Genomic DNA, 23,272 nt, shown 5'->3' with positions numbered 1-23,272 from the left:
CCCCCCGTGGGTTTCCCAGACATTATGGGAATAGAAAGCCTCATGTTGCTCCCATGGGTGGGTCAGGATGGGGCTAGTTCCCTTAACAGTGCCAGGCACCCACATGCTCTCTCAGAAAAGGTTAGCTGGAGTTCCTAAGAACCCAAACCGGTCACACACTCGGCTGTGTGAAAGGTGGGACTTTGAAGAAAGGCCTGGTGCTCTGTTTTTTCAAACCAATGGTTCAAAACGCCATGGAGCACAATGCCGCTCTGACACACACAAGGCCTTCCGGACTCAGAAGTGGCTGGATAGCCACCTTACTCATTAAATGTCAGTCACGGGAGCCCTGGTGGCACCGTGGGTTGCACATTGGCCTGCTAACCACAAAGTCAGCAGTTTGAAACTACCCGCTGCTCCTTGGGAAAAAGATGAAGCTTTCTACTCCTGTAAAGTTACAGTCTCAGAAACCCACAGGGCAGTTCCACCCCGCCCTATAGGGTCTCCGTGAGTCTGGGTTGATTGGATGGAAGTTAGTCCATTCAGAATGAAAAATTTCACCTCGAGTCCCAGCATACAATGCATGCTGCTTTCTTTTTCTGTCCACTGAATGGCGACCGTAACTCCACCTGACTTTAACCTACTCGTGTTCTGAGCTCGGTGGCCCGGGGATAAACACAGGAACAGCACCCAGCCCCTGAGCCCAACATCTGAGCCCTGCCGATGGGTCACCTCACTCTCACCACAGGCACTGGCCCCAGCTCTTACCCAGCAGGCCAGGGGGTCTCATACTTGGTTGGGGGGCACAGAGAGGACAAATGGGAGGACTTACCCAAGTGCCACGTGGACCACAGCTGCCTTCTGCTCAGAGCCTTCTCGTGGCTCTTCAATGCCCCCCTCCCCATAAAAATCCAGCCCCGTTGCACTGGCTGGTGCCCAAGGCCTGCAGGAACAGGTCCCACCAGAGTCTAACCACAACTCCTTGTGCTGTTTAGAGTCTGACCACCTGGCCCTCTTTCAGTTCCCCTGAGGTCATGAGCTTCCTCCTGGTTCAGACCCTTGGTGCTTGATGTTACCTCAGCCCCCCACCCCAACACACACACACACACACACACACACACACACAACCTCCCACTCCTGACCTTTTTGGTTTTTTTTTAACCCGACTTTTTTCTCGGACGCTTCCCCTCTCGTCTTAAATGCCACCTCCTACAGGAAGCCCTCCCAGGAAGGGGACACACAGAGAGCTCTGTGACCAGCCCTCCCCTACCGCCCTCGGTGCTCTGCCTGTCTGAACCGCTTTCAGTTCCTCTCAGCAGGGCCTCACTCTCTCTTCCCTGCTGGTGGCTTAGCTGATGTGGTTTCCTCTGGCTGGAAAGCTCTCCCCTCTTCAGCTCTTAGCTCACACCCGTCTCCTCTTCCAGGAAGCCTCACCTGATCGCCCAGGCGGGCTTGCCAAGCTTCCTGTATCTCCCTCAGCCTCCATGGGGGGTCACATCCCCACCCCCACCCCTGCGCCACCCCCATCACAGCCATGACCACTTTGGGGCTGCCGCATGTCCGTGAGCCCAGTCTGCGCTGCTGCTGGGTCTCCGTGCTCAGCGGGTCCTCCATGCACGTTGGCTGATTGGATCAAGTGACCAGCATGTCCCCTCTCTCCCAGTGCTACCTATTTCATATGTACGTGGGTGTCCGGGCTGGTGGAGGTATCGGGGACGAGATTGAGGACCCGGCAGGCGACGAGTACGAGCTGTACCGGGTGGTCTTCGACATCACTTTCTTCTTCTTCGTCATTGTCATCTTGCTGGCCATTATCCAAGGTGCACACAGACTGGGCTCGTGGGAAGGGGCGGGGCTCGGTGTCGAGAGGCAACTGGCCGGTAGCTAAGCGTACAGGCCCTGTGTCCAGTGGGCCTGGGTTCAAATCTTGACACTGCCTTTCCCTGCTGTGAGAACCATGGGGGAGCAGCCTCAGTTTCCCTATCTGTAAAATGGGGGTGTTGATGATGCTCACGTCTTTGGGTTGTTGTGAGGATGACGTCACTCCTTCATCCGACGGGCACCTAGGAGGGGCTCAGGAAAGGCTCGGTGGGGTTAGGCTTCAGAAGCAGACTGTGATTTCGGGTGGGAGGTGGAAGGCCAACTCAGGGGTCCGCAGCCCTGGGAGCAAGGATTTGGACCAGGGTTAGAGGTCGTACCCTGACCGCCCTGCCCACCCCACCCCCCACCAGGTCTGATCATCGACGCATTTGGGGAGCTTCGAGACCAGCAAGAGCAAGTGAAGGAGGACATGGAGGTATGATGTGTGTGTGTGTGTGTGTGTGCGCGCGCGCGCGCGCGGGTGTGTAAGGACCCTTGGGGATGGTGGGAGGTGTCAAGTGGGCATGGACTCTGATGTCTCCTACCATCCACAGACCAAGTGCTTCATCTGCGGCATCGGCAGCGACTACTTCGACACAACGCCGCACGGGTTCGAGACGCACACGCTGGAGGAGCACAACCTGGCCAATTACATGTGAGCGCAGGCCCGCTAGCCAATCGGGAGGGAGGGGTGTGGCCACTGACACAAGCAACCCAGGGCGGGTGGTTGGGTGTGAATTCCCAAGCAGCCAATCAAGAGAAAGGGAAGGTGGTCTTCACAAGTGCCCCACCCCGCATCTCCCCAGGTTTTTCCTGATGTATCTGATCAACAAGGACGAGACGGAACACACGGGTCAGGTAGTATATAGGGGCGCTGAAGAGCAGAGAATTGCCCCTTGGGGTGTCTAAGGCTCTCCAGGGAAGCAGGGTGCCACCTTTTTCTCTGTGGAGCTGCTGGTGGGTGGCAACAGAAGAAAAACCCAAACTCACAGCTGTGCAATCCATTGCGACTGGTAGGCGACCCTGTAGGACAGAGTCAAAGTGCTCCTGTGGGTTTCTGAGACTTGGGTTCTGTACAGAGCTCACTCTCCACCAAGTCAATTCCGACTCATGAAAACCCAGTAGGGCAGAGTACACCACCTCTGTGAGTTTCTGAGACTGTAGCTCTTTACAGGAGTAGAAAGCCTCATCTTTCTCCCAAGGAAGGGCTGGTGGTTTTGAACTGCTGACCTTGCAGTTAGCAGCCCAACTCATAACTCATATGCCACCAAAATTCAAACCAAACTCACTGCCATCAAGTTTATTCGGACTCATATTGACCCTATAGGACAGGGTAGACCTGCCCTTGTGAGTTTCTGAGACTGTCAGTCTTTACGGGAATAAAAAACTTTGTCTTTCTCTTGAGGAGCTAGCTGATGGTTTCAAACTGCTGACCTTGAGGTTAGCAGCCCAGTGCAACCACAATGCCACCAGGGCTCCTTTTTCATGGGTGGACAGCCTCAGAGAGGCTGGTGGGTTCAAACTGCTGACCTTGTACTTAGCAGCTTGATGCATCACCCACTATGCCTCCAGGGCTCCTGGGGTTCCTGCAGGGGATACTAAAAAGGACATCATTCAGCGTGTCAGGATGTGACCGACTGCCTGCTCTCCCCCTTTCCGGAAACTCTAGGAATCTTATGTCTGGAAGATGTACCAGGAGCGATGCTGGGATTTCTTCCCAGCTGGTGACTGTTTTCGCAAGCAATATGAGGACCAGCTTAGCTGAGCCCCCAGCTGGCCCTCCACGCTCACCTCAAGTGCCTTCTTCTCGCCAAAGCCCCTTCTCCTCAGCTAATCTCCTCTCCGTGGGAGAAATAAAGTCCGTACAGCCTGCCCCGGCAACACTGTGCTAGGTTGTTGGATTTCTTTTTTGGTGGAACGGGGGTGGGTGGGTGGGGGGAAGACTCCAGAAATTCTGCTTTCCCTTCTGAACATCAAGCTGGCAGCAGAGGCAGAAGTTATTCACGTTTATTAGGGGACAGAGACATGGCCCGAGCACTAGTGTGTGTCTGTTGGGGTGTGGGGTGCAAGGACTGTCTCCTAGCTTGTGCTCAGGGACTCATTCCTGGATGTAGAGGTTGCTGGGGGCAGTGGGGTCATCTGCCGGGCGCGTCTCCACCACCACAGGCCTGGGGGAGGAAGGGGGCGGTCAGTGCAGGCCTTCATTCCCTCACGCAGCCCTTCACCAGCAGCCAAGTGGCTGCGCCCAGCCAAGACTGAGGGTCCCCCACCTTTGGGGAGGCCACAGTGAGGTGGGGAGACCCATAGGAGGCTATTTGAGGCTCCCCAAGAACAGATGGTGACGCTGCAACTGAAAGAGGAAGTTTGGTGAAGAGCACAGGGAACAGCCTGTACAATGGCCTTGAGGTGGAAGGGAGTCTGGGGCTTGGCTAGGGAAGTCATGGCCCTGTGGGGTAGGGCCATGCTTGGCTAGTCATCTACAGGGAGAAGGATATCATTTGATAAAGGTTTTTAAAACAACCCCTGCCCCAACCAAAAAAAAAAAAAAAAAAACCTAAACTCACTGCAATTGAGTCGATACTGACTCACAATGACCCCAAAGGGCAGGCCAGAACTGTCCCTGTGGTTTTCTGAGCCTCTTTATGGGAATTGAAAGCCTCATCTTTCTCCCTCAGAGCTGACTGGTAGTTTTGAACTGCTGGCCTTGAGACTGGTTAGCATCCCAACGCGTAGCCCACTATGCCACCAAGGCTCCTCCACAAACACAAAGGAGAGTGAAAACAAGGAAAAGCGGGGGAACGAGCAGAAAGAAAAGGAAGACTTGAGGGAATAACTTGGAGTTCTCCATCAAGACACAATAGGTTTAAAATAGTTACAACTTCTGGGTAAAATTGTGTCAAGTTCAAAGCGAAAACACCCACTTGGCTGCCCTGAAGGGAAAGCACCCCCGGGGTGGAAATCAGGAGATTGGGTCAAAGACACTCCAGGCCACAGATGACAGACAGGTGACTAGGGACCCCTTGGGGTGTCCCCTTCTCCCACACCCTCTGTCCTCTCCCCACCCCAGATCATACCTGGGGGAACCAAGTAGGCGGAAGGTGAGGGTGGGGTCTCTCAGTTCCTGCAGCAGCTGGGGGAAAGAGTGTGTCAGTGTCTGGAAGACCCTCCCCCCTCCTTAGAAGAAGCGGGGTTCCCACAAAGAGAGCAGGGGGGTGGGGGCTGGTGCTCGGATATATGAGCACCTAGCCGGGTCCTGAAATAATCCTTAGCGGCACCTCCCACCTGCTCCGTGACTTCTGGCAAATGACCTACCCTCTCTGTGGGTCAGAGGACTAATCTTAGTGGCTCCCTGGCAGGTGACGGGAAGGACAGGCAGAACTGAACATCCCCAGAGGAGGAAAATGGCCACAGGAAAGTTAAGTCATTTGCTTAAGGTCATTCAGCTGGGAAACAACGCAGGGGCGGATGGGACATGCTCGTCAACACCGGCTATCTCTGTCTTGACCCCACCCCCACTCCCACCCCCATTTTACAGCTGAGGAACTGAGGCTTGGGGTGAAGCAAAATCGGTGCCACTAGACCCCACAGTGGCACGGCATGAGTGTCTCAGGAGACCCTGGGTTGAGGAAGGGGACCTGCCTGAACTAAGGCTGGAGGAAGCTTCTGGAAGGGTTGGCAGATGGGGTGGGAGAAGAGCTTACCTGGTCTGAGCCTAGCGCCCACACCTGCACTCCATGCTTCCAGAAGGCCTGGAGTCGACCCCTAACCATCGCTGGGGGGAAAGCAGTGCTTGTTATGCTTGGGGGGGTTGTGGGGGGGGCGGTCCCTGGAGCTTCTACCTCCGACCCTGCCACCCCTGCACATACCCACGGCCTCCACTGCTTCACTCATGGGGATCTCCGGGGTGCGAAGGCCCCGGATTGGAGCCCCTTCCGGGGTTACCAGCTTCAGAGAGCCTGTGATGGAGCAGAAAACAAAACAAAGCAATGATGTAAAGAGCTGTGGACAGATAATGGCGATGGCAACAAATGTACAAAGGTGCTTGATATAATGGATGGATGGATGGATGGATGGATTGTGATAAGAGTTGTACGAGCACCCAATAAAACGCTTTTTTAAAAAAGCTGTGGACGGGGCTTAGAGTGCTAGTATGGAGGGGGATAGGACAGGCCTGGAAGAGCTCTGTAAGAGGCGTGGGGAGGAGCTTCTTACCGTCCATCAAAACCATCACCATGTCTTCCTCCACCTGCGTCACCTGCACGGGCCCCTTGTGCTCTGTTTGGGAGAAGGGGGCTCAAGGACCCGTCTCTCCTCACAGGAAGGCCAACCACTCAAATAGGCACCCTCTCTTTTCCCCAACGCGGGTGCTAAGACCCGCTCACCACCTAACTTTGTAATCAGACCGAACTGGCTGGCAAGGGGGGCAGGGGTCGCTAGGAGTCCAATTGACTCAATGGCCTTGACTTGGACACACAAGCTCCACCCCCTTCTCCCCAACGCTCGGCCGAAGCCCCGCCCCACGCCCCGCCTCCCGGCCCGGCTCACCGGTGCTCATCTCGCCCAGCCAGCAGGAGAGCTCGCCGAAGCGCACGGTGTGGAAGAGCACGGACTTGGCCGGCCGCGCGGGGCTCACGCCGATGCACACGGCGGGCAGCTCGGAGCCCGGCCGGGTCAGCAGCGCGAACACGCGCAGGGGCGAGGGCAGCGGGAACAGCACCTGCTACCGGCCGCACAGAAAGGGGCGGGCTCAGGACACGCGGGGACTCCTAAGCTTTTCCTGAGCCCGCCTTCCGGGGAGGTGACAGCTACAGATACCGGAGGGGTGGGGGTGGGGGGCTCTCAATGCCGTCGAGTTAATGCCGACTCCTAGCGACCCTATGGGGCAAGGTAGAACTGCCTGTGGGTTGCCGAGTCTGTAATTCTTTACGGGAGTAGAAAGCCCGGCCTTCCTCCCGCAGAGTACCTCCTGGTTTCAACTGCGGACAGGAGCCCCTTGGAGTTTGGAAATGAAGGGAGGGGCGCCTCCGCGGAGGTCAGGCTGTCACTTGGGGTCTGACCCACATTGGCCACCTGCGAGGTCGGTGCTGAGGCGTGTCCTCAATTTGAGAGGCCCTGGGAATGGGGTGGGGTAGGGCTTTGGGATGAAGAGTAAGCCCTAGTGGGAGTGTGGGATTGAGAACCACAAGGGAGAAAGACGAGGCTTTCTACTCCCATAAAGATTTACAGCCTTGGAAAGCCACCGAATCAATTCTACTCTGCCCTATAGGGTCGCTGGATGGCAGTGAGTTTGTGTGTTTGTTTTTAGTGCAAGTTTAGGGCTAAGGGCAGCCTGAGAAAGACAGTCGGTTATCCAGCAGAGGTGGAAGGGCGGTAGGGCTATAGGATGGCTGAGTAGGGGTTTGGGTTGACAGGGCGGGGCTTCAGGTAAAGGCTTGGCTTCCTAGTGCTCAATGCCCAAAGGTAAAAGGTGGGCGGGCCCCAGCCGGACCCTTACCCGGACGTGCAGGAACTTGTTCATGGGCTGGTACCACTGGAGCAGGACCACGGAGGTCTCCAAGGCCCCGCACAGGAACGGGCCCCCAGAGCTCGCCCCTTCAGCTAGGGGACAGGAAAGGAATGGGCAGGGCCAGTCTTTTTCCCCTCCCCTCCACCAAGGCTCTGGTTCCCACAACCCCCACTCCCAGGCTCCAGTCACCAGGCCCCAACCGCACCCTTCTCTAGTGGCTGCAGCCTCCATCCGCAGCACCCCGGACCCAGCCCGACCTCCCATGCGCACACCCGCAGGCAGTCTCACCCACGCAACACGCCCGGCAGCCTTTGGTGTCCTGGATCTTGGTGGAGACCATGTTTTTCCTGCAGAAGGCAGTGGCATGAGCAGGGGAGGGACGGCCTTAGGGTCGATCTCAGGGGTCCGTGGTGACATGGGGCATTATTACCTGGCCAGGAACCGGTGGGGGCTAATGTGAGCGATGGGGCTCCCTGCGCGGCTCTCTTTCCGTTCCAGCAGGCCCAGGATGCTATGGGAATACAGCTGGGGGGTCTTTCCTGCAGGGTGGGTGGAAGGTGCGGGAAGCAAGTGGTTATAAGCTAGGATGGCCCCCTTTCCTCCAGCCTTAGCTAGGGCTGAAACTCCTGGGACGGCTGCCAGGCCCAACATTTTAATCCATCCCTTTCCTTTGGACCTAGGGGGCAAACAGGGGCCCCTGGGCTTCCCCAACCACTAGTGAGAACCCACTCCGAGGGGCCATGGAAGGCCCAGCAATCCACTTCCAAAGATCGTAGTCTTGAAAACCCCAGTTCCCCTCTGCTCACACGGGGTCGCAGCCGTCAGAGTCCACCAGGACCTCCTTGGACAAAAGGCCTGGTGATGGGCTTCAGACAGACGGTCCACCGAAACCCCCTGGGAGTGCGTTGCCCCTCCCACACACGCGGGGGCGCCAGGCATTGGGATAACCTGTCTCCACTGCTTTCCTGGTACACTGGCCACCGAGTTTGGCTAACAATTGGGGAGTTTGATAAGTTGTTGGATGTAAAAATGATCTGAGCTGTAAACTCCCGTGTAATTTAAGGTGACCAGACGTCCCGCTTTTGGCGGGACAGTCCTGATTTTTAACAATTTTTACCGCGTCCCGCGGCGTTTTTAAAAAGTCCTGATTTTTGGAAAGAATGCATGACAAGCTAGGGTATACAGTTTTCGGCTGCCATGTGGCTATTTCGTCAGGATATGAGTTTTATCAATGGTGTCCCACTTTTGTTCCGCTTTACCTATGTTAAAATCTGGTCACCTTCGGCCGTAATTCACAATAAAAAGTTAAAAAAAAAAAAGGGAGGGGGGTGTCGAAACGGTTAACACATATGGATTGTGATAAGAGCTGCATGAGGTACCGATAAAATGATTTTTTTTAAATTTAGGAATAAACACAAGCAAGTTCTGTAAAAAAAAAGAAAGAAAGAAAGAAAGAAACATGGGGGGAGCGAGGAGGGAGGGGGGGAAATGAGGAGCTGATGCCAGGGGCTTACATGGAGAGCAAATATTTTGAGGATGAGGGTAACGAATGTACAAAAGTGCCTTATACAATTGATGTATGTATGGATTGTGATGAGTTGTATGAGCCCCCAATAAAATGATTTTTAAAAAAAGAAACGTCTAGACTTATATGGGGGATATGTCAAACAATTGCTTCCTTTTTATATCTTTCCTTAATAAATATTTTTATGGTTTGGTAGCAATAAAAGCAAGCTAACTGTTAACACGTAACTAGGCAGATGCTGTTAGACACATTACCAGTTGAAGAAACATCTCGAGATGACTAATAGCTCCAAAGTACCTGCCATCGAGTCAAAGTTGACTCCCAGCGACCCTCTAGGTCAAGGTAGAACTGCCCTGTGGGTTTGTAAGGCTGTAACTCTCTACAGGAGCAGAAAGCCTCGTCTTTTTCCCTCCGAGCAGTTAGTGGTTTCAAACTGCTGACCTTGCTCAACATGGAACCACTGCGCTACTTGGGCTCTTCAAAATGGCTAATAGTATGTCAACTTGAGTAATCCAGTGATTTGACCCAACACTAGACTAGTTGCTACTTTGTCGTGCGACTGGATACAATCATCTTCCATCATGTAATAGAGCATAACATAATGGTCTTCTGTAACATAACTTCATCCACCCATCAGTTGAAAGGAGAGTCCCTTAGGGCGTGGTCCGTGTTCAGACTATAGCCAAGTTGGCAGAAGTTACCTCAAAACTGATGTGAGGATGGGGATGATTTTGCAGATGGGGAAATGGAGGTTCAGTTAGGCCTTCACACACTGATTCTGAGTCCTAGCAGCCCTAAGAGTAACCCTCTAAGACGGTCAGGGCTTAGTCCTGGTAAGAGGTGGATGGAGTTGGAATGACAAGCTATATGAAGGGGGCCTGAGGCGTGGGTGCTGTGGCCATCCACTGCCCCACTCCTGGCCTCCTGCCCCCACGCCCTGCCTCTCCTCCCTAACCCCCAGCGGACCTGACAGAGACACGAGCACGTTGTTGATGGAGTACATCCAGGTGGTCCGGCCAGGGAAGAGCTGCAGAGAAGGGAGGAGGGGCTCCTTTGAAACCTGTGGAACCCAGACTCCGCCCCTCTGCCCGCCCCTGCCCCGGGTGCAGCCCCTCACCATCTCCAGCGTGGCCTCCTGGTCACTCCGGTTCAGGATGAAAATCCCTTCCTCTGCCCCCAGCAGCAGGTGCTGGTCTGGGGGAAGACATGCCGAGTCACTGGGACCTGCCTCATCCTGGGGGCTGGCCTGGCCCTAACACTGGCCCCCAGCAGCGCTGGGCCTCTGCTCTGGGATTCTCATTTTCCCACTCCCCCCACTCCACCAGCATGCCTAGCCTCTGTTCTCCCAAATCTGAACTCCAACCCCGACCCAGTCCCTTCACCTGGGCTTCTTGCCACCTGCTTCTGACCCACCCTGCCCCCCACATTCTGGGGGGCCGATCTGCAAATCCTGATCGGCTGTGTCCTCAGTTCTGACCCCACACTCAGAGCTCCTCAGCCCCCAAATAACCCGCTCACAGTAAGCTGCACCATGAGGCCTTCTCTCTCTGCCCAGCTCTGATCCTGCTGCTCAGACACCCCCAGATATGACTTCTTCTGCTCACTGGGACTCCCCACATGGTGGTCCTGTTTCCCCCTCCCTACCTCTGTCCCCACATTTTGAACTCACAAACTCCGGCCTTTGCTACTGCCTTCTGAGCCCCAAACTCCAACCCAAGAATGCTCAGCCCTGCTTCCCCAATATTAATTCCCCAAGTCACTTGCTGTCTGCCTTCTTGTGCCCCACACTGTGGCTTGTCTCTCAAATTTGGAGCCCCAAGCCCTCTGTGTTTTCTAATTTTCGGTCTTGAGTTGATCGGTACCCATTCTCGGTCAACTTTTACCCATTCTCTTCACCCACCTTTCCCTCTGCCCTGCCTTGCCTTTGCCACCCACTCTCACCAGCCCCTCCCTGCCCCCTCCCTGGCTTTGCTCTTTCCTGCAGGCTCTGCCCCATCCCCCACCCCACACCCAGCTCTCGAAGAGCCACCTTTAGTGGAAGGGTGCGTCCAGGCGGCTGTGCTGTGGATCCGGAGCGGGCAGCCATTGAACAACTTCACAAGGAGGGCGCATCCCTGGGCACGCAACAGATGCAGCCGTGTCCAGCAAAAGTGGGCAGGGGACAGGAAGGGACAGCTCATGAGACAAGAGATGAGAGCGAGAAGGGTTCAACTCCTGTGTCTGTCCCCTCAAAGGCACGTGGGCCTTGAGCAAGTCCTTTATCTTCTCAGTCCCTCAATTAGGCAGCCTGGTGGTGCACTGGGTCATGCACTGGGCTGCTAACCCCAAGGCCAGTGGTTCAAAACCACCAGCCGCTCTGAGGGAGAGAGATGAGGCGCTCTACTACTGTAAAGAGTTACAGCCCAGGGAGCCCACGGGGCCAGTTCCACCCTCTCCTATGGGGTCACTGTGAGTCAGAATGGACTCGCTGCAGGGAGGGTTTTTTGATGCCTCCATTTCCCCCAGATGCTAGGTGAGGGATAATATCTCCTTCCATGATATTGTGGCACTGTGTGGAAATGGGGGGCTCTGTGTGTGGCACTGAGGAAGTGGTGACAAATGCCAGAGACGGTTAGGCTTTTTCTCCTGCTTCCTGCCAGGCAACCCCTTGCTCCCCAAGTCCCATCCAGAGGGGTAAGATTCTCACCTTCTTCCTCATCTTTTCCTTCTTGGGGGGTAGCCGTGGGGGCCGGTCAGGCTCTTGGGGGGCTGGGTTCCTGAGTGAAGGTTCTGGAAAGGGTGGGAGAGCCTGGGGAGTCAGTCCTGGAGAGCCTCCATCCCCCTCCTTTCCTCCCCGAAACTGCCCCATTACCTGAATAGGCAGTGAGGTGGGGACCACAGGTAGCCGGAGGAAGCCCAAGGCGGGGCGTGCGTGGGGGAGGTCCACTCGCACACCGGACCAGCACGCCTGGGCTCAGCTGCCCCTCACCCCCAGACTCCCCACATCCCTCGTCCGACGGAGAACGAAACTTGGGCTTTGGGGGAAAGGGCAGAATGAGAGGGAGGGGAACCTCAAAAAGTTTGTGAGAAATTAGAATGAAAAGATCCTGGAATTTTCCCAGACTTGGGGGTGATCTCAGAGAGGAGGCACCCTGACCTCCCACTTTTGGCAGAGCTGACACCCAGAAGTAGCCCCTACTCCAACCCTCCCCTGTTACCTACTCCCCAAACTCAACCCCCTGCCCTGTAAGTCCCAGGCTCCCAGGGCACCCCAGGTGGAACCTTTTGACTTCCCCCCAACCCCTAAGTCTAGGGATGCCACTCCCAGCACTCCCCAGGCCAGCACCCTTGCCTCTGGCCCTCCAGGGACTTGGGTCTCAGCTCCAAGCATCTCAGCTCCACAGCCTGAGAAGCCCCACTTTCTGGCTCAGGGCCTTACCTTGGGGGGCAACGGAGGAGGTGTGTCCTCTGCAGGGGTGGGGCTGAAACACAAAGATGGGATAAGCAGATGTGGGGTGTCTGGGGATGGAGGACTGGGGTGGGGAATTCAGGGCTGGAGTACTGGGGTGACACTGAGGTCAGGAAAGGTAAGGGGGGGCCTGGGTCCGGGCGGGAGTGGAGGATTACAGGACTGGTGACCTCGGTGACAAGAGCAATGGCATGGTTGTGTAGTGAGTGCTTATATGGTATCAGGCCTGGGCTAGGCCCTTCGATCTACTAGAATCAAGGGCAGTGGTTCTCAACCTTCCTAATGCTTTGACCCTTGAATACAGTTCCTCATGTTGTGGTGACACCCCACCCCCCACCCCCCCACCGCAACCATACAGTTATTTTCATTGCTACTTCATGTTGCTACTGTTATGAATTGGGCGACCTCTGTGAAAGGGTCATTCGATCCCCAAAGGGGTCGTGATCCACAGGTTGAGAACCGCTGCTCTAGTAGGAAGCCAGGTCCTGTGGGTGGGGCTCACAGGTCACACAGGTCTGGTGGGAGCTCCCTGCAGACGGAGGCTGGTGCTGGCCGGAGGCCTGGGCTGACTGGCAGGGTTGAGGGTTGGCTCTGGGGCTGAGGGTCTAGCCCTGGAAGAATGTCCCCCAAGCCAAACTCAATCTGAAGTTAGGGGGCAGTGAAAGAAAGAGGAGGGCCCTGGAGCTCGGGGCCCCGGTCTAGGTGTGGCTGGGCGCCGGAGCCGGGCTGGGGGCAGCCAGTCTACAGGCTCAGCACTGATTTGGAAGGTAGAAGGAGGGCGCTCAACATAGTCTGGAAGGAACTGGGGTTAGGTCTGGGGTTAAGGGCAAGAAGAGGTGAAGTGTGTGTGTGCGGGTGGGTGGGTCTGTCGGGTCAGAGGTCATACAAGAAGATGACAGGTTGGGGGTGAAGGTAGGTAGAAGCTGAAGTTGGGGGAGGGGCGGGGAGGAAGGAAGGTGGCAACTGCCTTGAGGGTCCAGGCTGGGTCTGGGGTGGGAGGAAAGTGTGGGTCAAGGCGGGGTCCGAAGGAAGCTGGGGGGGGGGGTAGGTGTGGCCAGGGGCCCTCGTACACATCCACGTCGTCATAGTCATCCTCAGACTCTGACAGGGGCTGCCTGGAGAAGGACAAGCACAGGTGTCAGGGGGGTCCACATCCACCCCAGCCCCCATGCTTGCACCCCCCAGACAGGGGGGCCTGACCTGGGACTGCTGCTCCTGCTGTCTCCGGTGGGCTGGCAGAGAGTCTGTGGGTTATGGAGCTCGTCAGCCGTAGCTGTGGGGACGGGGAGGGCGCCTGGGGTGGCCGAGGGGAGGCGTCTCACGGTGTGGGCTGGCCGTCTGGACTCGGCTGCCTTCAACCTTCGGAACTCCAGGTGTCGTCCTTGGGAGGTGGGGAGAGAAGTCGTCAAGCCGGGCGAGGGGGTGGGGGGCAGCCACGCATGCACTGTAAAGACGACTTAGGAATAGAGAGAGTTTGGGGTAGAGTCTGGGCCACGGAGATTGGAATGACCTTGGATGGCTGGATTTTAGGGGGGTCAGGGTTTGGGATCAGGGAGGTGGGGGCTCACTGTGGTTACAAAGGTGCTGGAGGTCTTTGGGGGCTGCAGGGGCAGGGATGGGGTGGACCTCTGGGGTCTGGTCAGCCCTCAGCAATTGGGACCGAGATTTCTCGGGTCTCTCTGAGTTCGGGTGGTGATTTGGTGGGGTGGGTGCTCATGGGGCCTGGATACAGCTCAGGGAGGTGCAGGTCTCCTCATCACTATGTGGGCCGGGGGTGAAGAGGGTCAGGCAGTGACGGGGCCCCAGGATCTATCAAAAGGTCAGCTGTCCCCCAGGGTAAGGATTATCTACTTACGACTGCAGTCAGCATCAGGGATCCCCAGAGAGCTGGACCGATGGGTGGACCGGATCCGCCGGGGGATGGCGGGGGGTACCTGGGTCAATGGAGAGCCGTGTAAGGGCTCAAGGTCCCCAAGAGCCTGCCACCACCCTTCGGGCCCAGCCTGGAGCCCTGCTTCCTCCCATAATGCTCTGTGTACATAGGCCCCTACCCCTTTCTCCTCCTGTGAGCCAAGGGAGGCCAGTGTGTCCCCAAGTGGGTAGTGCCACCCCCTGGGGGGCGGTGCTGGCACTTTCCAGGGAGCTACCAAAGCAGATGCCTGCACTTTGTCCCTAGAGCCCCGGTGGCATAGTAGTGGTTACACTGGGCTGCAATCTACAAGGTCAGCAGTTTAAAACCAACCAGCCATTCTTTGGGAGAAAGATGAGGCTTTCTACTCCTGTAAACTGTGACAGGCGCTGACATTCAGAGGGGCGGCTAGACACGGGAGCCCAGATCTTGGGCAGCACCAGGGGTCGGCAAAATGTTCTCTCCAGATGTGCATTGAAGTACTAAAGGGAACTGGAGACATTGTAACGGCCGCCATTCAGACAAGGGCGACCGAAGGGAACTGGAGACATTGTAACGGGAACTGGAGACATTGTAACGGGAACTGGAGACATTGTAACGGCCGCCATTCAGACAAGGGCGACTGAGGGGAACTGGAGACATTGTAACGGCCGCCCTTGGACCGAAGGGAACTGGAGACATTGTAACGGCCACCATTCAGACAAGGGCGACTTTGGATGTGTCTTTATGGCTCGCCAATGATGTTCAAACTGTTGTGAGGGGCAGGATGGGCTCTTTTGTCTCCAAAGTTTGCCGACCCCTGAGCTAGAGTACAAGTGTTTTCATGGCCAGAGGGGGGTGCTAAGTCCCTGAAACAGGAGTGGTAAGTGACATCCTTTTAGGGCCCTGCGCTGCTGGCCTGTGTCGTGGCAGCAGGACTCCACTGCTTTGTTGGCCAGGGGTCCCTCACCTCAGGCTCCTCGTCCTCAGTCTCCCCGCCAGGGAGCCCCTTCCCTGGATTCCTCAGCTTGTCCAGAAGGTCCAGGATCAGGCCTCGGTTAAGCCCAGGCTGCGACACCAGTTGATGCTGGGGAGGGACAGAGGTCAAAGGACGGGGGTTGAGTCCCCAGGATCAGCCTCAGGGAATCTGGTGGGAAGGGGCGCCAAGTGAGCCTTCGGGCAGGGCCTTCTGGAGAATGCAGACGCGTGACAATGCTGAGCAGATGAGCAGAAACCTGGCGGCCCACAGCCCACCCAGGAGCAAGTTCTACTCCGAGCTGCAGGGTCACAACTGAGAGTTTAAAGGGCCTGAGTGCTCGTGGGAGGAAGTGACCGACTCCCAGGGAGTTGAAGGAGGCCCTGGGCAGTTCCGTGGGGTGGCATGAGTTTGGGGGGGGGGGGTTCCTCAGAGAGGGGAGGTTTTACACTGAGCATCTTGATGGCACTCGGTCGTTTCTTGGGGTTCTTGGTAAGGGTGACTTTGACAAAGTTGTGGAAGGTTGCTGACCTGGGGAGAGAGCAGGCGGGATCTGAAGCGAGTCCCCCACCCCCACTCCCAACCAAGAGACCTGCCAACCTCAGCCCAAGCCGCCGTCCTGGCTCTGCCCGCCACCTTGCCCTCCCGTCTCACCATCTGCCCTTCTCCTTCAGTCGTGGCGGCTGGTACCCGCTCTTGGTCATTAGGAAGAGCACTCTGGAAGGGCAGGGCAGGACGGGAACATGAGCCCGCAGGCCCAACTGGAGGAGGTCGGACCTCAAGGCACCAGGGGTCCCCAGCCCCTCCCAGAAGGCCCAGGGCAGGATGGGAAGGGCCCCGCCTCTAGGGAGCACCATTGGCCATGCTGTGCATCACTCCGTGTGGGCAGGAGGCCAGGTGGGGTGGGGCAGGCTTTCTGACTTGGGAGAATCCTCAGCACACCTCAGACTGGGTTTGAGGAGGGGGTGGTCTCTTACAGGGGAATCCTCATGTGGGGAGGCTTGGGGTCAGGCGTGAGTTGGGTCTCAGGGGCATGGGGGGCACCCGACACCTACCGGAGAGGGTGCACATCGAAGAGTGGGGGCTGCAGCTCAGCTAGCTCGATGGCTGTGATGCCCAGGGACCAGATGTCACACAGCTCATTGTAGCCCCCCTTCAGGGCCACGGCGGCCACCTCTGGAGCCATCCTGGGGGCACAGAGTCTCAGAGAGGGGGCACAGAGAGAAGATGCAGGGGAAACATGGGAAGGGACCTTGGGGCACAGGGAGTTGGGGCAAAGAGAGAGACCCAGAGAAGCAGAAGGGGCAAGGGTGGGATGAGATGTGGTAGACGGCCTGGTGGGAAGAGAAGCAATAGAGGGGGAGACAGAGGTGACAAGCCAGAGAGAGCCGGCTGAAGATGGGCAGGAACAAGGAGGAAGGGAAAGGGAGAGGCCACAGAGAAGCCCTCACCCCTACCCCACTCTCCACCCTCCACACCACCCTAAGAGTGGGGCCAGGGAAGGACCGGGTACCCTGAAGACAGACTGAGCTGAGCCCAGGAAGTAACCGGGAAGGTGAAAGTGATTCTCAGCTGATCCACTGCCTCACCCGACCCAACCCTTACCTCCAGCTGCCCCCACCCTCCCCCCTGCTGCTCCCCCACCCCAAGCAGCACTCACCAGTAGGGGGTCCCGATGAAAGAGAGCCTTCGGGCCAGGGTTGCCCCAATCTGGGCTGAGATGCCAAAGTCAGCTGGAAGCAGCAGGGGCGGGGGGAGTGACTTAGGGTCTCCCATCTGTCCACGCAGCATCCCCACCCCTACCCCCACCCCCACCGCCGGCCCAACGCAGGCGTCTTCCCAACCCACTCACCAAGCCGCACCTCTCCAGCATCATTGATGAGGATGTTGGCTCCCTAAACAGGTGACAGGAGTGTGTCAGAGGCTGTCAGAGACAACCCCCCCCACACAAACAGCCCAGCCCAGTTCTGGGTCTACTGCCCTGCAGCTCAATACCAGCGTGTTTCCAGAGCCCCCAAGTGCCACCCCCACGCCCCCGGGAGAGGTGGGTCCTCTCGGCCTCAGAACAGCACCTTGATGTCCCGGTGTATCTTCTTCTGGGAATGCAGATAGGCCAGTCCCTGGGGAGAGGGGTGGTGCCAGCAGCTGTGAGTGTGGGGAGTGGGGAGCCCTGCCCCCCTCAGCGGTGCCCCCCCCCAGTGGCCTCCCCTTACCTGGAGCACTTCTCGGCAGACATAGCTAACCTGGAGCTCCGACAGCGGGCCTGTCACTGCAAAGGTGGTGCAGCCCCAGCACAGTGTGAAGTGGGCCAGGAAAACTGGGTCCGGGTGACCCTGGGCCCTCCTCCTCCCCACCCAGACTGGGAGGGATGGTGCCCCAGGGGAAGGGCACGCAGGATGGTACAGCGCAGGATGGTACAGCGGGGACGGGGAGGGCTGGTTGGCAACAAAGAGGCAGCGAGGCCAGAGGGCCACAGGCTGAGTGAGAGTCTCGGAACTGATTCACGGAACTGGCTTTAATGGAGAAGCTAAAGGCAGGACTGTGGGTGCAGCTGAAGTAGGAGGGGGTGGTACAGGACTCCTGTAACAGAAAGGGGCTTCCTGCCAGCCTGGAAAGACCACTCCAGTGGGGCAGGCAGAGAGGAAAGGGGAAACTCGTGTAGGGCAGGCCACAAGGACTCCCGTGGGAGGACTTCAGTCCCACGAAATAAGCACAGGCCACGAGGGAGGTACAAAATAAAAAGCCAGGAGGAAAAGAGCCCCAGGAAAGAGAGGGAGATTAGAAGTCCTTCCCTTGGCCTGGGAGGCTTCCCTGAGGAGCCGGCAGGTGCAGGGCAGGCAGGATGGATGGCAGGGTGCAGGCCCGGGGGAGGGAGCCTGTCTGAGGAATGTGGGTGAGTGGATTCGGGGAAGAGGAAAGTGTAGGTGGCCAGGTCAGGCTCGTGGGCCCGATAAGGCCTTAGGCTTCTCTCTGGAGGGAAATGAGAGTGGGTGGATGGCTCTGAATCGGGGAGTGTTGTGATCCCATACGGGGAGGGAATGGGGAGACAGAAAGGCAGAGATGTGGGGGCACCCAACCAAGAGCAAGGAATCAAAAGCAGGGATCAAACAGCGTCCAGTCATTTCCAATGAATTCCAGTGACCCTGGAGGCCAGGGGTGAGGTGCCCCTGCTGGGTTCCTGAGGCTGTGAACCTTTAGGGAAGCAGACAGCCTCCTTTTTCTCCCGGGGAGTGGCCAGTGGGTTTGAACTGCTGACCTCAGCAGCCCAGCTCCTAACCCATGACACACACAGAGGGCGAGGGGGAGGGAATAAGTGAGAGAACCAACCAAGAGATGACAGAGGAATGAGATGACAGACAGACAGACAGCCCTATAAGCCAGGCTCTGTGAGTCACTTCCTCCCTGTGGGCCTCAGTTTCTCCCTCCGGGGGAACTTCTGATGAAGTTAGGTAGTTGGGTGAGAGGGTGTCAGGGAGAGGGTGGAAGACAGAGGCGGGAACCAGGGAATCAAATTCTCTGATTCTCAGAGGGAGGACAGGCAGGGGTAAAGAGAGAGGCCCAGAAACCCAGTCCCCCTACCCCACCCACCCCACCCCCGAAGTGAACCGGAAACACAGAAAAACTCAAAGGCCCGGATGAACCAGGGAATGCAGGCCTGACACAGAGCCAGTGCAGTGGTAGGGGTCCCAGGGTTCACTGGGTCACGGAGGCATATCCCGCACCTCCAGACCAGGGCCGGAGGAGGGGTGCAGTGTGCAAAGTCGGGGACCCGAAGGCCTGCCCCAGACAGGTGTCCATGAGAGAGGAAGGGGGACACAGGAGGTGTGGGGAGGACTGGAAGAACCCCGGTCTTTCCTCTCACCTTGATAGATGTCCTGGAGGGACCCAGCCCCGCAGAATTCCATGCAGATCCAGAGCTTCTGCAGCCTGCCGCACAAGAGTCGTCAGTACAGCCACAGCAAGAAACCATCCTTCTGCTCAGAGGGCCCCCAGTCGGTGCCCTGTCTGTCTGGTTCTGGTTCAACGGGCACCCTCACAGCTGTCGCCACCTCTTAGCTCGCCTTGCCCGTCAGCACGAGGTCTCTCCTCTCCCATCACACAGATAGCAACGTGGAGGCTCGGAGGGGAAATGTGCTTGCAGGGGTCAGCTAGACTCAAACCCACATCTTTGGGCTCCACAGCCAAGACCCCCCCTGCTGGCCTCTGACAGCCCAGGGGACAAGGCAAAGGCTCACCGCTTAGGGAGGTTGGGAAGGAACAGAGGGACCCAGGCGAGCGTCATTACTGGGGCACCTATAGTCATCCGTTGTGGGCCAGGGGGTTTCGGGGTTCATACCAAGAGGCAGAGGATGAAACTGAAAGACCTCTAGGGGCAGGGTGGCATGAGGATTGGTTTTGGGGGGAGACTTGGGTTGAAATTGAGTGACTATGAAGGATTCAATTTGGGGGACCTTTGGTCAGAAATGAGAGTCCTGGGCTGGGGATGAGATGTCAGAAATGGGGGTTCAAGTTTCAATGTAGGTATGGGGTGGGGGAGGGGCAGGTCATAAAAGACAGTTCAGGATTCGAGAGCGAGTTAGGAGCACCTTGGTCAGAAACTGGGGTCCAGGTTTGGGGCTCAAGTTAAGGATGCCCCGTTCAGCAATGAGACTTCCGAGTTGGAGATGAGGTTGGGGGTTGGGGGTAGGGGTGGGGGCAGGGGGGCCCGGTTCAGAAATGAGATGGCAGCATTGGAGATCATACTGGAGGCCCACTTCCGGGTTGGGGGCTCGGCTGCCTGGGCGCCCAGGCCCGGGGGGCCTCACCAGAGGTACGTCCCATGATAGGCCACAATGTTGGCATGCCGACAAGTTTTCAAGATGAGAATTTCCTTCTGCAGCGTGCAGACATCATCATCTGCATGGGGTGGGGTGGGGTGGGGGAGAAAAGGCAGCTGTAAGAAGGGATGTCTGGGGAGGTGACCCCAGTGTCCCAGGAGGAGGGGGAGGTAGGGATGAAGGGGTGGGGAGGGACCCCTGGGGTCCTCGCCTTACCAGGCTCCATCTTCACCATCTTCAATGCCATCAGGTCCCCAGTCACCTTGTCCCGAGCCTTGTAAGGGGAAGTTGGCAGTCAGAGGGGTCCCCGGCCCACCCAAGCCCTCCTTGGCATCCTGGAAGCAAAGCCAGACTCGCTTGCTTTCCCTCCCAGGCTTCGCCCCCAAAGGTCTCTGCTTTGCCGGGATGGAGAGACAGGCAGGGGCTTCCTCACCTTGAAAACTTCCCCATACGTGCCGCCCCCCAGCCGCTGCAGCAGGTCATAATGGTCCCGGGGGTCCCTGTTAAAGATGTCAGGATCCACACGGTCCATCCCTGAGGGCTGGAGCTGGGCCTGAGCCCAGGGGGCCAGCAGGGCCACAGGGTTCAAATGTCGGCACCTCCTTCCCTCCCCACTCACCCTGCGCCCGCCCTGCCTCCTCTGGCTGTGGCCACCCCCCTCCTCCCACTCTAGCTTCCTGCCCCAGTGCAAGGCTGTGCAACCAGCTCCTCCCCCTGTCCCCTGGGCCCTGACAGCCTGTGGGGGGCAGCTTGTATCAGGACCCAGGGGACCCCTAGGGTGTGGGCTGGATGCAAATGAGATGCGAATGATCTTAATTGTGATCTGGGGTGTAGGGGGGTGCCCTAGCAGCCCCTTTCTAGTTCTGAGTTGGAGAGAAAAGCCCAAGTCGGACCTCTGCTGTGTGGATGAGGGCTTGGCCACCACCTGGAGGTAGCAGGTTTGCAGAGAGGGCCTTGAACATGGGGTACATACATGCATAAGCCGCCCACCTGGGGACTGTGCAGCCATGTCTGTTTCCTCACATGTACAAAGACATAGATGGATCCGGAGCACACATGCCACACATGTAGCTGATATACACATAACTCATGGCTGTACACGTGGGGTTTGCAGTCGCCCCTAGAATTATGGGGATTGGAGTACTTCCACAGGGTCCAAGAGCCCCTCAACCCAGCTCTGCAGGCCTCTACCCTTGGAAATGAGACAAGAGGCCCAAGACTTGACACTGGAGGATTCAAGATCCAGCCTCAGGGGCCCCCTCCGCACACCCCGCCCCGCCCCCCCCACCAGAGTACTGGAGAGGGAGGCGCAAGGGTGAATGTCGGGGTGGGGACGCAAGGGGCAGAGGATGATGGCATCTCAGAAGGCAAATCCCAAGGAACTTGATCATGGCCCGAAGGGCAGGCTACTCCGTGCGTTCCCACACATGTGAGTTCGCAGCCACACTTAACAGGCCGAGCGTCGTCCGTGCAGTGCTCGTTTTCCTGCTTGGAGAGTTCGCGGGCAAACAAGCGTGCAGCCCCAACCAGGAACGAAGAGCCCGAGCGCCGAGCCGAGTCCGGCCCCGCCTCCTCGTCCGAAGAAGGCGCCTGCGCACTGGCGTGGACGAAACTCGCTGTCGGCCGGGAGGGAACGCGCACGCGCCAATTGCGGCAAACCCCCCCCACCGCGAAGAAGTCACGTGGTGGCCGGAAAGCGTGGCTGCTGCTGAAAGCGCCGCCCCCCTTCTGTCCCCGCCTTCCCGGGGCGGGCTGGGGGGGGGCTAGGCGCTCCCGGTGACGTATTTCCTCTTCCGTTTCGGTCCCTCCCGTCTGCTTCCGGCCCTTTCCGCCGCCGTGCCGGCGCGGCCTCAGCCTCCAGCCGGGAAGTGGAGAGCCACAGCAGTCATGGCAATGTTCGAGCAGATGAGAGCGAACGTGGGCAAGTTGCTCAAGGGTATCGACAGGTGTGAGTCGCGTCCGAGGGAGCGCTTCTGAGCAAGCGGGGTGGAGAAGAGGATCTTCCCGGGGAGTCTCGGGCTGCTCCGGGCCCCAGGCCTGCCCTGGGGAGTCTCCCAGCCGTTCTAGAAGACTCGCCCCTGGGGGAGCAGTCTGAGGACACCGCACGACAAAAGCTTCGTGCTGGTCTTGCTCTCTGCCCCTCGGTTCCCCCACGGACTCCCACGGCCTCCGTCTCTCCCTTCGCGGCCCCTCGTGTAATTCATGCGTCTTATAGCCGTGCTGGCCATGCGGGCGCTTAGAGGCGACCAAGAAAGCTGTAGATCTTGCTTTCATGGGGGTCCCAGGGTTAGGCCGTGCTGTGTGATGGCCGGGAATGGCTAGGCCCGGTCACCGTGGTGGGGCCTGAGAGAGAGGGAAGGCAGGCCGGGGTGCGGCCAAGGATCGGGACGGTATAGGAGGCTGTGGAAGTCAGAGGTGGAGGAGACACCTAGCCTAACCTGAGTCAAGGGGAGGGCTTTTTGAAGGCGGTGAAGTCTGGGTGAAGACCCGAAAGACAGATGAGTGTGAATGAAGCAAAGGAGGAGAAAGAAGGGGAAGGCGAGTTAGCAAGAAAAGGCAGGGCAGAAGGGAGTCCCAGGCAGGAGACACTGGACAAATGCTCCGCGGAGGGGCGCGGGGTGATGCATAGGGGTTGGAAGTCTTCTTTGTAGATGGACTATACCGTGTAGAGATTCGAGGGCTTGGATCACGGAGGAAAGGACGGCTCGGAGGAGCAGGGAAGGACTGTAAGCAGGAGAGAGAGGCATGGTCCTGTTCTTTAGGAAGCCCCTCAGGAGGATGGAGTTGGGGTGGCCGTGAGACTCTGGAGGAAGCTGAAAGACAATAGGATGGGAGCCCGGCGGGAAAGGAGAGGACTGGATTGGGATAGGTTCCTGGGGAGAGGAGGAGAGCCTTTGGGCGGCAGATAATGTTCAAGAGGCCAAGCATGCAGGTTGCAGATGTGATTGACTGAGGGGTGGGGAGTTTTTCAGGACAAGACCCACAGCCCTGGTGGGACTTAGGGGAGAGATCTGGTATGTGGAGAAATTTGATGAGCCAATCCTGGACAGGGCCAGGGCAGGTGCCCAGGCTGGATGCAGTGAGGAGGGAGGGAGGAACCAGAGTATTCTCTGGCTTCAAAGACAGCTCAGCATCTGCTGTCTCTCTGCTCACCTGTTCTGTTCCTTCTCAAGGTACAATCCTGAGAACCTGGCCACCCTGGAGCGTTATGTGGAGACCCAGGCCAAGGAGAATGCCTACGACCTGGAGGCCAACCTCGCTGTCCTAAAGCTG

The 23,272-nt window shown here is 57.7% G+C and overlaps 3 protein-coding genes across 4 annotated transcripts in view; 2 read left to right on the top strand and 1 right to left on the bottom strand.

Annotated features, from left to right (window-relative positions):
- Positions 1-3,727, top strand: part of RYR1 (ryanodine receptor 1) — a 138,629-nt gene extending 134,902 nt beyond the window's left edge. Inside the window, exons 102-106 of the mRNA XM_045292707.1 lie at positions 1,643-1,799; positions 2,211-2,275; positions 2,394-2,494; positions 2,646-2,697; positions 3,509-3,727. Coding sequence (XP_045148642.1) covers positions 1,643-1,799; positions 2,211-2,275; positions 2,394-2,494; positions 2,646-2,697; positions 3,509-3,604 — 471 coding nt within the window. The 3' untranslated portion in view covers positions 3,605-3,727. The remainder of the gene's footprint in view (positions 1-1,642; positions 1,800-2,210; positions 2,276-2,393; positions 2,495-2,645; positions 2,698-3,508) is intronic.
- A 103-nt stretch (positions 3,728-3,830) lies between these two features.
- MAP4K1 (mitogen-activated protein kinase kinase kinase kinase 1) lies at positions 3,831-20,539 on the bottom strand. Its single transcript, XM_045292745.1, has 30 exons — positions 20,433-20,539; positions 20,216-20,273; positions 19,988-20,078; positions 19,045-19,109; positions 17,396-17,451; positions 17,255-17,302; positions 17,035-17,077; positions 16,843-16,915; positions 16,238-16,369; positions 15,837-15,899; positions 15,632-15,713; positions 15,177-15,293; positions 14,174-14,252; positions 13,519-13,699; positions 13,389-13,433; positions 12,289-12,331; positions 11,722-11,884; positions 11,557-11,639; positions 10,900-10,984; positions 9,988-10,064; positions 9,837-9,897; positions 7,776-7,884; positions 7,634-7,692; positions 7,334-7,437; positions 6,385-6,559; positions 6,052-6,114; positions 5,706-5,795; positions 5,541-5,611; positions 4,914-4,969; positions 3,831-4,007 (listed from the first exon to the last, which is right to left on the bottom strand). The coding sequence occupies exons 1-30, from the start codon at positions 20,529-20,531 to the stop codon at positions 3,938-3,940; spliced, it is 2,541 nt and encodes an 846-aa protein (XP_045148680.1). The 5' UTR covers positions 20,532-20,539; the 3' UTR covers positions 3,831-3,937.
- A 1,272-nt stretch (positions 20,540-21,811) lies between these two features.
- The window catches only part of EIF3K (eukaryotic translation initiation factor 3 subunit K), a 10,555-nt gene continuing 9,094 nt past the window's right edge, over positions 21,812-23,272 (top strand). The window contains exons 1-2 of one of the 2 annotated variants that reach the window (XM_004715772.3): positions 21,812-21,945; positions 23,173-23,271. In XM_004715772.3, coding sequence (XP_004715829.1) covers positions 21,887-21,945; positions 23,173-23,271 — 158 coding nt within the window. In that variant the 5' untranslated portion in view covers positions 21,812-21,886. The remainder of the gene's footprint in view (positions 21,946-23,172; position 23,272) is intronic. The other variant, XM_045292729.1, reaches the window with a different exon arrangement.

The sequence above is a fragment of the Echinops telfairi genome, unplaced genomic scaffold (assembly GCF_000313985.2).
Source record: "Echinops telfairi isolate 266 unplaced genomic scaffold, ASM31398v2 ScPeMD7_655;HRSCAF=1070, whole genome shotgun sequence".
In the NCBI taxonomy this organism is placed as follows: domain Eukaryota; kingdom Metazoa; phylum Chordata; class Mammalia; order Afrosoricida; family Tenrecidae; genus Echinops; species Echinops telfairi.
This window is presented reverse-complemented; position numbering and strand designations above follow the sequence as displayed.

Coding starts and splice junctions, on each gene's coding strand:
- MAP4K1 (XM_045292745.1), bottom strand. CDS start 20,531: ATGGACCGTGTGGATCCTGACATCTTTAACAGGGACCCCCGGGACCAT. Junction 20,274..20,432: donor CGTATGGGGAAGTTTTCAAG/GTGAGGAAGCCC, acceptor TCCCCTTACAAG/GCTCGGGACAAGGTGACTGG. Junction 15,900..16,237: donor TTCGATGTGCACCCTCTCCG/GTAGGTGTCGGG, acceptor CTGCCCTTCCAG/AGTGCTCTTCCTAATGACCA.